Source organism: Polyodon spathula, chromosome 5 (genome assembly GCF_017654505.1).
Source record: "Polyodon spathula isolate WHYD16114869_AA chromosome 5, ASM1765450v1, whole genome shotgun sequence".
Taxonomy (NCBI): domain Eukaryota; kingdom Metazoa; phylum Chordata; class Actinopteri; order Acipenseriformes; family Polyodontidae; genus Polyodon; species Polyodon spathula.
Genome location: NC_054538.1, coordinates 11,013,136 through 11,029,031, shown reverse-complemented (window position 1 = coordinate 11,029,031; position 15,896 = coordinate 11,013,136). Strand labels below are relative to the sequence as shown.

Here is a 15,896-nt window from a genome sequence, read left to right as displayed (position 1 = left end):
ATTAGAGGGTACATTTGTGAGGAAGAGCTGATTTAGGTTTGGAACATTTTGAAATTCCACTGCAAAAAAAAAAAAAAAAAAAGATATATATTGTTCTTGTTCCACAGAACTAACTTGCCAATAGCTGTGCACTGCCATCATAATGAGGCAGATGAAGTCAGCCAAAGAAAAATATCACATATGATTAGGGAACAAAATATCAGCAACCAAAACGTGAATTGCAAAAATAAACTGGCTCTTATGAGTTTAGTCTAGTGGAAGGTGGTTTTGCTGTTCATGCTGTCTGAAAGGCAGAAAGATCTTGTTTTATCCAGTGCACTCACAGAAGCTGGCACGTGAAGTTGAATCTACAATTTTAGAAAAATAATGAAATGCAATTTAATGAACATTAACTGTAAGAACTATTAACCATTTCCTGAGATTGTTAATCTCTGGTACTGGATTAAATGTCTTTCTTTCGATAAAGGTGCAGTGTGTGTGTGTGTGTGTGTGTGTGTGTGTGTGTGTGTGTGTGTGTCAGTTAACTCGACTGGTGGATAACTGGTCTTCGCCGCTTCTGAGTCAGTGCAGGGGTGGTAGCGGTGAACCAATCTTAAATAATAATTGGATATTCTAAATTGGGAGAAAATAATTAAAAAAAGAAATGGCGAATACAAAATTTTAGAAAAGAACAAAAAAAAGAATACAAGTGAGGCAAGGTTGGATAGTAAATACGACTTCATATATTTTGTTTACATATAATTGATACAGCATAAGTAAATAAATAGCATAAATAAATAACAGACGTTCATAAATTAGGGTTAGCAAAGTTTGTCTCTGTCTCCGTCTGGTTTGCCAACTGCTGCATAACCCAGTTTATATCCTGCCAGTCATATTTGTTTTCATCATTGAGTTGAATTTGTTTGAATTTCAGAAAGTCAGAAAACAGTGACAGTGATGTTTTAATCACCATTTTGGTATTTGGAGCATCTTTTTTGTGTAGTATGGTTTGTAATTCATTTTCTGTCAACTCACAGAATCAGTGTTCGGCCATTTTCTCTTGTGAAGATTGCAGGGGAGAAAGGCGTTCCTTTGAAAAGGGGCGGGACTGACAGTGATGTGAACCAGTCACATGACAGACTGAGACTATTGATCAATGGTGCAAGGATGTTAGTGCAATAGTTCAATCTATTTTTTCACCTATGGTGAGGTTTTAACCAATCACAGGCTAGGATTTCAAATCACTGACGGCTCTGTTGAAGCAGCAGGGTGCTTTAAACACCTGAAACAGAAACTGATATGCAAAGCGAATCTAAACAAGATGAATAATACATCAGTTAAGAAAACTGAGACATTGTAGACCTGCATCAAGTTATTCTTTAATATAGTGCTGGAAGCTGTAAACAGTAGCAGCAGACTGATTGAAATCAATAAACTGGAGTAGCTACAACACTGCAGTAACATTGCCAATGTTTGCCGGGCCTCTTTGTTTGTTTGTACTGAAGCCATAGTGTTCAGGATGATGGCGCTTGTTGATTACAGTATTCCTCCTAAGACGAGTGCTGCTGCCTGGGGATGTTTATAAACTATGCATCCTGAGTTGTTGATGTTCCAGACGCCTGCTCTTCTAATGCCTCTGGGTCTGTTTATTTTTTGTCAGTCTATTGGATGCAGTGGAAGGGTTACTCTGTTTGGGTTTCTTTCTTATTTTGTTCAGGAGCCGTTTGTCATTCTTTCAGACTATACCGATCATCAAGGGGTTATTTGTTCCATAAATACAGCAGTCAAAGGGTGTCCCTATAGCTGATACCCAGAATTATTGAACAAGAAAGCTAATTCCTGCAAAAAAAAAAAAAAAAATGATATGTTCGATGCTTGCTGGAGGCAATTCAAAGAGTTTCTTTGACTGAAATGTATTGCTAGAGTGCAGATTTCTTTTTGCTAAATAACATATTAATGACAAAATCATTGACATTCTTAATGTAAAGTAATGTAAAGTATTCCTATCTTGCATTTCAACATTTAGTTTTGCTATCAGTATTGCAGCATTAAAAAAAAAAAAGATTGAAGGTGGTCTCCATTTGTGTAATAGTGTGCATGTATTGTCTTAATTTGTATAAATGTAATTGTTACAGTACAAAGACATCGCTGTTTGTTCACTGTAGTAAAAGACTGACTTAAATTTGGAAAAACGATTGCTGCTTGTCAGACTGGGTTCTCCTGTTTGCTCAGCCGTGTGCAGAATTTCCAATAATATGGCCTCTGAATGGTTTAATTCATATATGCACTATAGTGCTTTATTATAAGAGTGAACACATAACTATTTAATGATGTGAAACTGTTGCAGTTGAATTTGATCTTTACCTGGAAAACCACCACACTGAAAGGGTAGAAATGACTTATGAATGTAATGCAAGGGCTTTTTAAAAAAAATACATTTTCTTTAACATATTTACATACTATTTCATGAAACAGACACCGACAATTACCACTGGTTTCAATTTTCCATTGAGAAGAAGCCAACTTCATTCCCAATACTGTTTGTTTTGCAATCATGTAAAATATGGAGACCCTGTGTACAGGAAGCCAGATCGCCGGTGATTGAACACCCCGACTGGAGGTGCTGTTGCATCCTGCTACTGTAATTCATTCTGTTAAATTGGGAAACACTGTGCATTGGTGGACCATTGTTTAAAGGTACACGCATGTCCCTTTAAATGTGTAATCTCGAAGCTGACCAAAGAGAAGAGAAAACATTTCTGGAGCTGAAAGAAGTGGGGGATGAGTTTGCTTGGTACCCATATTTGTAATTAATAATGTAGGCTAATTAATTGTGGGGGTTTGCCTCTCCTGATGATATACAGGGAGGCACATGTTATAAATATATGTACATAGAGGGCATATTTTGCATTAGGGGAGGGTCTGGGTTAAAGCCCTTGAACAATCAAACTAGCCAGCCATGTGAGAAGTGGACTGATTAAGTCTGACCTGATTGTAGGGGAACTGATAAGCCATGTGAGAATGTGGACAGGTTACATTGTTTAATTGATCAATTGATTATCAGTTTAACATGTCCATAGGGAATGGATGTATATTGGGAATGGCTAGTTTCCCATGTTAGTTAATCAGGACTGGTACCAGTCATTGAGATAACTAGCAACTTGGGTGTCTCCAGACCTGCTTAATGGAACATGACCTTTTTATTATATATAGGACGGTCATATTTCAGCTCCTTGACCTTTCTGGTTTAAAAAGCAGATTAATCACCAGGATAATCCTGAGAGGATGTGCAAGTCACATTGTCTTGGTTAGAGTACATTTGTGTTCCATCTTATAGAATGTTTTGACCCCTTCCAGCCGTTGCTGCAGTTTGTTTTTAAAAACCCTGTGTGTTCTGAGCCATTCTGTCATGAAGTCATTCAACCTTACTTTCATGTTTCATTATTAGTTTACTTCCATGTTTCATTATGTTTCATTACCATAGCACAGCTATTTTTTCAAATAGTTGTGCTATGGCACTAGTTATATGCATGGTTGCACCACTGTCTACTCTGACAATGTTTACAGTACAAATACTTTTATCTTATTTTATAAAACAAGGATTCGCTTTGTTGTTTTATTGATTGTTTGTTTCTTCTGTGTACATTAAGTTTATGTTTTGCTATAAGAAATGAATAGAAAAGTTTGTTGACTGTTCTAAAAGTGTCCTGTGTAGGCAGCAACATTCACCTTACCCAATGCCTTGGCAGCATCCATAATTACCGTGTTTGATTTTGACAGGTGAAAGGTGTTTTCTAGACAGTTTTCTAGAGCTGAAAGGCAGTATTTGAGTCTCTCTGCAACTGTGGGTGTTACTAGATTATTCACACATGTGTGGGAGAGAAAGGTGTTTGTTTGATGTAAATAAAAATGGGAGGAAACTGATGTGAGCTTAGTTGGTTAACTCAGGTATGGTGAGGGTTCTCTCCATTTTTAATCTGAAGAGTGTTGACTTGAGTTATAAGATCAACAATCAGGATGTGTCAAGAAAATAAAGTTGAGAGTCTGAGATTCTGTAGCTGTTTTTCACAAGCATAAAACATAGCCTATACATATCTCAAATTCTACAAAGTTGTGCAAAAATTAGGTGAATGATGTCGAGTACTTCTCTATTACAGTAAAGTCCACACTGTTTGCCTTTATAAGAATGCAGTAAAACATTCCGTCTCTTCTGGATAATGCTGGATGTCCACGTTCACCTTATCCATTCATAGCCTTTACTGGAATGAAATTAACATTTGTTTGTATGGACTTTGATGTTTCAAATTAAATAGAACCCTAGGGGGAGATGATTGAAACCAGACACTATTGGTCACTCTCTTCCAACACAAGAGGCTGTCTGCGCATGTTTTTAATCTTGTGCTATTAAATGCTGAACTGTTGCTTTGTTCCCCTGCCTTTATGTATTATTCATGGACAACTAATCAGATTTTATAGTTCTTGAGCCAAACAGTATAAACCATTTTACTGTTAAACCTTCCCCAAGGTAGCTTTTTATTCCTTTTCTCAAATGAGCAACATGGCTCCTGCAACCTGGAGAAAAGCCATTGCAAACAAGGGGGGGCTTGCCCAGAGCATTTTAGTCATGGCTCCCTATGGCTTTTTTAACTACCTGCAGCACTGATTGGCAAATTGTTGCCATTATACTTTATTAGTCATTTTTAGCTGTAGTTTATTTGGGAAATTATTGACTAAATCCTTGTCATTCCCGCTTGCATTACATTTCTCTGTTGGTCACTGTGGCAGGGAAAGTCAGGCCGGTGCACCAGTGTGTGTGTTGGTGTGGGGGAGGGGGTTACATTTCTCCATGTCAAAACACATGGGAATGTGGCTGGAGTATAAATAGGGGATCACGGCTGTTAGTGAGGAAGAAATGGATAGAGTTAATGTTGGTTCGTCTTGTATTATTGTGAGTTTTTGTAAACCTGTTTGTTTTATTTTGCCGCTGTGTTTAATGTTTCGTTTATTTGTTATTATTAAACATGCACGTTAGCGCTTCACTGCAACTTTTGTGTCTGAGTGCCCCTTCCTGGTAAATAACAGCCTTGCCAGTGACGCTGTCCTGTCACAGTGAGTTTTAATGCACCCTCCTCTGCCTCATCTGTGAATGGTTTATCTTACTCTATTAAAAAAGCTCCTGCCTTGTTTTTATTATTTTTAGGTTAATTATTAACTGTCAACTGACATAAATGCTAACAAATTAAATGTTTTAAAATGGTATGTGCTGTTATAAAGTGTAGTTATTCTGTCATAAATAAGGCTTTGCATTTAATCGTGATTTTGGTGTAGTTGCTCATAAGTTAGTCTCCATAATCTGATGTTTACATAGTGTTGCTAGCTGATTATAATTGGTCATCCTTTGAGTTTAATTGTAGTATCCTGGTGCACTTTTTTACACATGGATTGCTATCATAACTTTCATTACATTGCATTTCCACACAATACTGACACCAGTGACAGCACTCCTCTTGTGAAAAAGCATATTACTATAAAATATTTTAACCCGATTGGATTGCTAAGAACACTTAGCCTTAGTTTTTCACTGTCAAATAAAATATAGCTCCATGGAAATAAATATCTCAAAGCAGCTAGTTTGCTGTAACTCACATATGTAGCTTTGTTTAAACAACAGGCCTACTTAACTGCAGATGTAACATGTTAATTTATAGTGGTTTAGGGTCAAAGTTGCTTTTATGGTCCATATCTCAAAATATTTAAGATGTCTTTGATATATTGTAAATTTGAATCTCAGTGTGTGGTCTTTATCTATGATATGACCAGGGTTTAAGACACTGTGAGATTGAAATTGGTAATTAAACATAGTGGAATTTGAATGGAACTTCTTACCAGATATGAAGACAATTTAAAGAACATTTTCAAAAAGTCAGTTTTCATGGATTAAACATCTTTTCTAAACAGTATAGTGTATAAGGCCAGTGTTTGGCCAAAGATCAAAGGACTTTCCAGCAGAAAAAGGTTTGTACCTCAAATAGATATGGGCTGTTGAAAAATATATGGCAGCAGAATTAGCGAAAGCTTCCTTTTACAGGGAATCTTAATTACATCAGAGACTTGTGATACCCTTTAATTGGATTTTAATCCAGTTTCCTTGTTGAGGACAAACATTGAAAGCTTCCTTCAGGCAGTGTCTAACTGCATGAAGTTCAGCTGGGTGTCAAAGGTCACCCTCATCTGATTGGGCTTGACCTTTCAACCTGTAGGACTTAATCAATAGATCCTCATGAATGGGTAGAGCGAATAAAGAATGAAGAACACAGGAAAGCAGATATCCATTAGATGTTAGTCCTGAGGGCAGCTCTACAGCAGAGGTCAAGAAGTTTGAAGGAAAGGGTAGAGCTCTACAACAGAGGTCAAGATGTTTGGAAGGAAAGGGTGGGCTGTGTTTGGGCCAGGCTGAAAGGGAGAGTTAAGTCTAAAGACCACAAACTAACTGTACTTTTTTCTTATTTGATCAACTTGTGAAGTAAGTATGTCTCTTGGCACCCGACCAGCAATAACTTGTGTGCCAGAGCCACAACAAGAAAATCATCCAAGGCTGGAAAATAAAAATCAGGATTTTTCCCACAAGCTGAGGCAGATGAAATTAATTCTGTATGCATGGGATGATTAATAGGGGGGCTGTTTTCCCAGAATAAAACTGCTTATTTCTCCCACGTTAATTAGTATTAGAGATTACAGTAATAAAGACTCACTCATTGTCTGGTATAAGTAATAACCACAGGTGACACTGCAAGGGAGGCTTATCACACTTTCATATGCACCAGCTTCAAAGCCGGTGAACCTCATAATTACTGATGCTGCCTTGATTTCATAGCTTTGGTTGATCTAAATGAAATCAACTCCATGCAATTTTGGATAACGTTTGCATTAGATTGAGTGTGACAGCATCCAGATGCAGGAAGTAGAACACAATTACACCATAAATTATTTCTGAAGCTGAACTGCAGTTAAGATTAATGTTTGCATATTTGGAGATGAAATATAATATGTATTTAACACACAGGAGTAAGAAATGTGACAGTGGCGTTTTGGCTGTAGGAGTAGAAAAGCTGATAGCTACTAACAAGGGACACACACAATCTATAGTTTTGAGCCTTTTAGTTAATACTGTAGTATTTTTATTACCGAACGGAAATCCCAGAATAAGATTTCAGTTTGAAACGTACACAATTTACCGCTAGCCCCTACCCCCCACAACAGAAACGGCAAACTACAGAACCTTTTACTTTACCTTTACAAGAAAGGAGAGCTGCATCTTTGCCTAACCCTCTATTTTCTTTAATGACGTTTCAACCTCTGTCACCTGATCTGAAAGCTATGAGGAAAAAATTACCGTGATGAGTGACCTGAATCTCCCTGCGAAATAAAACCTACATTGATTTAAATGCACCGTGTAACACATATCAAATAGGCTTCAAAATAGTTTAAAATATTTTAATAAAACACAGCAGTTTCCAAATCGTTCAACTTGTATTGGCACATTACAATAACGTAATTTAATTTACTAAAGCATATTGTTCAACGACGTCTTGCACATCCGACAGTTGTAAAGTTATAAAAAAATATATATTTCTGTGCATTGATTTTTTTTCTCTCAGTATGATCTCTAGAATACTTTTGACAGACAAAGCAACAAAGCACAAAAGTCTACAACAGTGTGCCATTACTATATATTACAGGTTTACTGCATAACTTTACTCCATGAAAAGTGTGATGCAATGTGCTGTTCCATACGGGGGTTTGCATTCAACATCTGAGTAATTTGTTAAGGGAGTTAAGAGTTGTGACAGAGTTCATCAAATGTGTTCTTGTTATTAAATACAACAGTTACATTCAATACTGGAGTTGTGTCTCTTATTTAAAGAACTGCACACATTGAGGGAATGTATTAAAATGGATGTGCGTCTGGGCGGATATAGGATTTGGATTCGGTTCACCAAATCCAAAGTATTCGTCCAAATCCGAACCTTGTTCAAAAAGTAAGTATTTGGGCCGAATCCGAAACCGAATCCTGGATTTGTTGCATCCCTAATTTAAACAGTAGAAACTTTTATACTTTTATTGTTTCTGAGCCCAGGTTCTGCTTTAAGCAATATATTACGTTCTGTTTTGTTAGCCTTAACATGACCTTTGAGTTATTTCCTTTGCTGGGATTGTCATACCTATTCAGACATTTTAATAGGTTCTTTTCTCTGCCCTTCCTTTTTACCCAATTGCTGCCCTTACCTTTCATCCCAGCTTGGTACATAGCAACGTTTTAGGAAAATTGTCGCTTGCATTGATAATATCTGTATGGAAAAGAGACCCTTCACCAAATGCGATTAGGATAAATGTCAATACCTTGGGTGTGGCAAACTCAATCTGAAGATCATTAGGTTGTCTTCTTATTGGTCTACAATTTGCAGTCGGCAGCTGTTAAGCAAACATACCTCTATACTGTTTTAATTAGCTAGGCCTTTTTCTTTGCCTTTTTAACCCAATGTCTATTAATATCTTTATTTCCCTCAATTATCTGTTCAAATATGGACTCACTGCAAGACTTAAATAACTGATAGTTTAGCATGCAGTGATAAATGAAACAGTTTGGTGTTCAAAGCTATTACCTCTTCCTAATCTTTGCGGTTTCTGTCAAACATCTTACATGCTCGTTTTTAATGAATACTGTTCTTGTTTGTCTTCATCTGGGTTTTTCACACCAAATAAAGTAAAGCAGGTGCATGACAATATGAGAGTTTGTTGAACTTTTTAACCACCCACTTATTCATGAGAAGATTAGGATTTGGCAGGGTTTGACACAAATCATATATAAACAATATTAATTGAACATGAATGTATCAATACAAAACCTGCAGGGATAATTTTTTAGGAGCTGAAATTAGTAGAACTCTCGAGTTCTTGTATATTATTTCAGCACCAGTTAGATAAAAACAACAATGTTCAGACATTCAACGCTGGTCTACCAGAATGAATAATTGAATGAGAATCTTACATCGTCATGGACTGTCAGTCTACTCTGGTTGCAGTCAGACAGACATATGTATTAGATATACTGTACAAGACAGAGAGGGAAGAAAGAACGGGCAACAGACAACAGTGACCTCTGACAAAAGTATATGTCATAGGCAAAGTCACAATACAAACCAAATAAGACAAATAGGTACAGGTATGTATGCAGAGCACAGACATGTGAACTGGACACATAGCAGTCATTCAGGCTTTGTCACATTTTTACAGGACAGGTTTGTGAAATGTTCTATTAATAATTCACCTTTGTAGGTCTGTGATCCAGCTAGACGTGTGTCACCATATACATCTAGTTTTTTTTTTTCTTTCCTCCCTCTCTAGTGCCAAAGAAACTGTTGGAAGGAGCCAACCCCAAGCCGACAAAGTACCACAGTCTGAGCTACCCTCAGCCGCCCAGATCACATGACCCAAATATTATAGGAGATGGGGTGTTTCTTGATGGCCCACCGATTATAGCAACGGATACACTGCCAGGTATTTTCACATGTTCTTTCTGTCGATCAAACCACAGCCACATCAAAGAACCTCAGAAAAAATCGTTAGTGCTGTATGTGATTAGTTAGTTGCCTTGTATGCTTTGACATGTGGTAAAGATGACAGGTATACATATTTTTAAGATCTGTAAGTTGTGTTTGCTTATCCTAAGTTTCCCTGCAGCTCAGAATTTTTGTGTTACTGAAAAAAAAAAAAAAGAATTAAAAGAAGATCTGTCAGGGAAACCGTCATGCTTTGATGAATAACCAATGCCACCTTTTGAGTTTATCAAACGTAAACTACATTTAATAATTGTGAATAATAATAATACTGCTATTGCTTCCATAAAATACCTTAGACTCTATAATTTTACTAACTACAGTACAGTCGGTGTCGCTTTATCGGGATGCCTCGGGAAAATTATCCCGAATAATCAGCTGTCCCAATTAAATGAGAGGCATCTGAGACAACCTTAGTCACACTTGTTTGTTTCTAAATGAAAAGAAAAATAATGCAATCACATCGCATTATGATTAAATGTTAAAAACATAATTTGAAATATGAGTCAATAGTTTTTGTTTTATTCCTAAACAATTTTAAATTGCTGTTTTTTTATTTCTACATGAAATGAAAGAGAATGAAATCACATCTTATCACAAGGCGAGACACCTGCGATTTTGACATGCCAACTTTCTTTGCAACAGCAGCCTCTGAAACCACAGGAGACTCCAGCAGCTCCTTCAAGATCAGCGTGGTTTACACAATTTACACAAGCCAGTGTACTCACATACTCCCTGCGCTGTGCTAAGTGAACCTGTCTTGCTCTGAAAAGCGATTTCTGGTCATCATTTGAAAATACTGTATCCCGGTTAAATGAAGGGACGTCCCAGTTAAATGATATAAACCGCATTGGGAAGAACCGTCTCCCAGAGTTGTATCCCATTTAAGCAGAAATTCCAATTATCAGTATCCCTATTAGGTGACACCAACTTACTTAAATTGGCTACTCATATTAAAAAGTTTATTAAATGGCTTGGATAAATTAAACAGATGGAGATCCCATGACCATGCAGTAAGAAGAATATCTGCAGTGACATCATTCTCGTCAAGTCTGAAAAGCGCCCTTGGATCAACAGTGTTAAAAAAACTTCTCACTGCCCCCACTGGCAGTTAAGGACTCAGGCCCCTTGATATTGAGCATTTTTTTACATAATGTTTTATTAGTCAGACACCAACACAAATTAAAATGTATTAAAAAGAGCCAGTAAAGCTGCACACACTGATCTAAAATTGGGATGAAGAGTGTTTGCTTCAGATCTTAACAACAAATGGATTGTTTGTGGCACCAAAAACATTATGTTCGGATTTTTTAACAATGTGGTATAAAAATGAAATACATTACAGTAATTGCAGACATCAGTGTGTATGCAGTTTTTTTTTTTAAATATATGATATCTTCTGTGTTAAGATCCAACGCAAGCACTCTCCACTCTGACCTCACACCCTACAGTTCAGCTAAAGCCTGGGGATTTACAAGTCCTCTCACTTTGGTCAGACAGATCACGATTTTGCGATTTTAAAGAAAAGAAATGCAAAGCAATCAATTATCATTTTATTTCATACAATTCTATTTTATTTATGTTTCTGCTTGACTAAGAAAAAAAGGATATGCTACCTTAATAAAGTTGATAATCTCTAAAATGATCCAGTAACACCACAATTAAGCAAATCAATGTGAAATATAAAGATCATATTATAGCTAATATAACTTAAAAAAATTATTGAGCTTTGTAAATCTGACGTATATTAAATCAAATTGTGTGTTCAGCATTTTCAAATTGGCATATATTAACATTGAGTTTGTTGTTGATGCTTGAGGCTTTCACAACTTAATTTGTGTTACTTTCACCTCTTAGAATCAAAGCTAGACGATACACTTGAAATATTTAGTGATGTTAGCCACAATATTCAGGTTATTTTCACATGCCTAGCAAAGTGTGTGTGCCAGGTTTACTTCTGTTTGTCCTTGGACAATACAAACCCCAGACTGGTGTGGAAGTATCTTGGTGAGGTCTGGTTGGGACAGCAAAGATCGAGGAATTCAGAAGACAATTGTGATAATATGTGCATCATATAAAATACTGTACCAAAGGTCTGGTGCCAACTCACTTATGCAAAACCCCTTTAATCCTATGTCAATAATACAGTAAACTGTACTAGAAGGCAGCTCACATGTGAGGTCTGACAATGGGAGACTGCCACCAGTCGTGTTGCAATTGATTTAATTTATACATGTTTGCTTTCAGAATTAAAGCCAAACACAAACTGTTGAAATTTAAACGTTTTCCTTAATTCTTGTAAATGGCTCAACTGTTTTGACTTGTTTTCAAATTTTGACCACAGTCAGACATTACAGGAGATATTATTGTCTGCATTGGAAATTGAAACAGTCACATTTTACAAAGCCTTTAGAGTACATATTCTGTGCTTCTAAATCATAAAAAAGAGATACATGTATGTATGCTTTTGGTTCAAACAAAATACACAATATTAAGGGCCTATATTGAGAGTTAGTTCACTAGTAAAGCACCATGAGCTCATTGTTACATAGTCCTAAATTCTAGAGATATTATGCAGCAGTTATTTCACAGAAATATCCAGTAAGTAAACATGTAGGACCTACAATTGTTTTTAAGCAACCTTATTGACGAGATTGTATACCTAATTCACAATTACAGTATGAGTGCTACTGTATGTAGACATTTTTGGTCCATAAAAAAATATAAAAAATAATTCATACAACAATCTTCAGTTTATATTATGCAGGCCATGCAGAAAAAGATAAACTAAAAGAAATACATTTGATAAATATAATCCACTAAAAAATTATCCATGAAGATGTGTAACCAATAACAAAGAAATATTAGAATATTCTCAAAGGCTTACTTTCGGTACCTGTGTTGTAAATGTATTATATTTTCACCACCTGGCTGATGTCGACCATGTCTAGCCCAACTTTCTCTGGGAATACATGGTGCCTTCCTGCCGCGCTCCAGTATGCTGCAGTTTAAGGGACCTGAGATGTGACTTTGCTTTGATTTGTTTGGTGTGCAGAGAAAAAGAAGACAGGAAGGGTATCTGGGTTCTACCCCATGGAAGAGAAGTCCTCGCTGGTCCCTTTGTATGAAAAGCCTAGACAGATGATGAACAGCAGCATGGAGTCAAAGCCTATCAGCACAGAGATGGCATTGCTAAGCAACATTCTTGCTGCCTATTCTTTTATCCTGGGTAAGTCAGATCAGTCCTTAAGCAGACGCTACTTTCATTTTGTAAATCCTTAGTAATAATAAAAATTAACCATAAACATCAATGTGTAATGCATCCCTCTGCTGTATAACACCTTGTTAAAAGTTATAGGTGCCCCAAGTCGAAGCCTTGTTACTGTAACTTTAGAGCTAAGTCCTGGTGACTTTAGAGGGCGTCCACCTATTGGATAATGACAGATCTACATGGAACCTGATAGGCTGACAACCCATGAGGTGTATAATAATAATTGAAAAATTATGGCTAAAGTCAGTACATGTAATAGGCAGAACGCAAGAGCACACATTTACGTTTAATATAATGCTTGAGAAAGAGATGTGAGCAGGTCATATCAGCTAAGGTTATATTAATAGTTAGCTGTGGCAGAGCAGGTGCAGTGCAGTCCTTTAGTTGAAGTGGATTGTAAGGTCTTAGTTTGACTCCTTCTCATTGTCACCCCTCACCTCTCTATTACTATTGGATGCAAGGTTTATGCATTCTACTTGGTTAAACGATGTCCCTTTTATAACGTCTGAACTTACTTTAGATTAGTTTCCCGTAAGAGGTCAGCTGAAATCACAGAGGGCTGACTATAAATAACTTGTTTACCAGCATACAGTAGCTCTGTTTCTGAGCTTCCCAGACTTTCAGCTGGATGGGACCAGAACTTTTGTGGTTCAGATGTCATTTGTTGGTCTGGGAATGGAAACTTGTGGCTTCCAGAAATCATTTATCAACTGGTCCTGAATGGCTTTAAGTGCTCACTTGCGCCATAGTCTGAGGGCCACTGCATTGTGAAATGCAGACCTCAGTCAGCAGTCTGACATAAAGATCTGCTGGTAAATAAGAGAAATGTTGGAATAGTAAAAAAGATCAGATTCTGTTTTGATTAGTCAAGCTCAACTTTTAGATCTCTCAGGGGTGTTCTCTGACATTTGTGTGATGCACAGAGAATTAGCAGTAATGTTGTTGATGTTAAAGATACACATCATTTGTTCCTTTTAGAAACAGGAAATATACATTACAGTAGGTAATAGACAACAGAAGATTGAACCACAAAAGTAAAAAAAAAAACCCATCAAATTCAAACCATACTGATAAAAAAAAAACTACATGAATCATTAAAACTCAAAGATAAAAACAAATGGTTTAATTGAAACCGTACATACCAGAGTCTGATCTAGAGAATAAGTCTTTCTGAGTCACCTTTTTGGGGAATGAGTTTACAGCAACCACAGCTACAGAGGACCACTGGAAATTTCCCAGGTGAAAAGTTATTCCTTTACAATTAACCTTGTCATATATGGTCTAAGTTTTTTGCATGTCTTCTTATAGACCCAGAATAGACAAACAGTAAAGTGTGTATGTTTAAAAACCAGTTGCAGTGTTTATGATTGTATATATATATATATATATATATATATATATATATATATATATATATATATATATATATTAAGGATTCTTTTTAAAGTATGTTAGTTCATAGGAACAGTGTTTATTGTGATACAGTAGGTTAAGTTGACGATAGTATTCTAGTGAAAGATAAACCAATCTTGAACTATTTTCTTTTTTTGCAGTAGCTGATGATTACTAAAAAGCCATAGTTGTGCATCAACTCCATAAACTACCAAACACAGTTACATTTTGTAAAATGGATCATGTGCAGGTTATGACATAAAGACTAATAAGCTCCTGTCCCACATAAAGTGGAGCAGAGTTGCTCCCACTGTGAAGCCAAGCAGCTACTGTCCCTGTTCAATATAAGGGTGGAAGCAGACTTTTAACGCTGTACTTAGTACAGTGTTGTCTATTTATAGTGATAGAGAGGTTAATGTTGCAGTGAATGGGTCCCCACAAAATGAGGAAATGTTTCACGGGAAAGGGGGAAGATGTACTGTACCTGAATATTTACTAACCATATTCACCTTGGTTCTAAAGTAAATCCTCACATACAGTAAGTGCCTCGAGTGTGAATATTCAGCAGTATGCTTGGGTGCTACTGTTTTAACCCTGATTATACTGTAAAGTATGTGTACTTGTGTTACAGTGAACTTGGCACAGGGAACACTAGCTGTTTTAAATTCCCACAATGGACTAATTTATCAGTGGTCACCGGACATTTGAAGAATAGGCATTTCTTTGTAATGTAGTTAGAATTTTCGAAAGTACGTTTTTAAAATGGAGTAAAAAAAAAAAAAAAAACTCATTTTATTGCGTGGCTAGATGTATGTGTCTGTGGCACCTTGTGAATGTCTTGTTGAATTGTTTTAAAAATATTTCATATACCTTTATAATGTTGGGGTAACAAAAACGCCCTCTCACTGGCTAATAAGCGATTTGATGATTGAGCCTAATAATTTGTGAATGCACATTGGCAGGATTTGTTGTGTTAGGCAACCACCTTTCTAATTTATATAAGTGTCTTCATCTAATTAATAGTAGTACATGGATCCGGCTATACTGGATAGTAGTACTAACATCACCGTATCCTCACCACACCACCTCCCTTGAAAAAAAAAAAAATCTGTCAATACTGACATGCTGGCATGACAGCTTGTGTTGCCATAAATCATCAGTTTTAAGCAGCTGGTAAAGGCAGAAGTTTAATTTCCTCATTTAATTTACCTCCCTTGTTGAAATAAGACACATACCAAACATGGGCTCCTGCTGAGATCTGCATGCAGGCACTGACGAGGCCCCCACCCTAACACCCCCCCCCGGGCCCCCCCAACCGGTGTAGACATTCTGCATTCCACAGAGCATTTGATAGATCAAGTGTAAGGTATGCCAATAGTCTAAGACTCAGATTAAGAAAGATCACTTGTTATTCAAAGTTGCTCCTACACAATTTATAATACTACTAGGCGACCTACTTACTCATTTGCTCATATGTTTCGACTAATATACTTAACCTGCTTTTTAATTTTAACTTCAGTCTAATATAATAAACCCTGGTATTTTAATAATTAAAAATAACTTAACCGTTTAGCCGAAATCAGGCTTATATATATATATATATTATATAGATATATATATATATATATATATATATA

The 15,896-nt window shown here is 36.5% G+C and overlaps 1 protein-coding gene across 1 annotated transcript in view; it reads left to right on the top strand.

The window, feature by feature from the left end:
• Positions 1 to 15,896, top strand: part of LOC121315542 (protein eva-1 homolog C-like) — a 105,646-nt gene that overhangs the window by 81,796 nt on the left and 7,954 nt on the right. The window contains exons 6-7 of the mRNA XM_041249717.1: positions 9,385 to 9,537; positions 12,652 to 12,825. Of these exons, the coding sequence (XP_041105651.1) occupies positions 9,385 to 9,537; positions 12,652 to 12,825 (327 nt within the window). The remainder of the gene's footprint in view (positions 1 to 9,384; positions 9,538 to 12,651; positions 12,826 to 15,896) is intronic.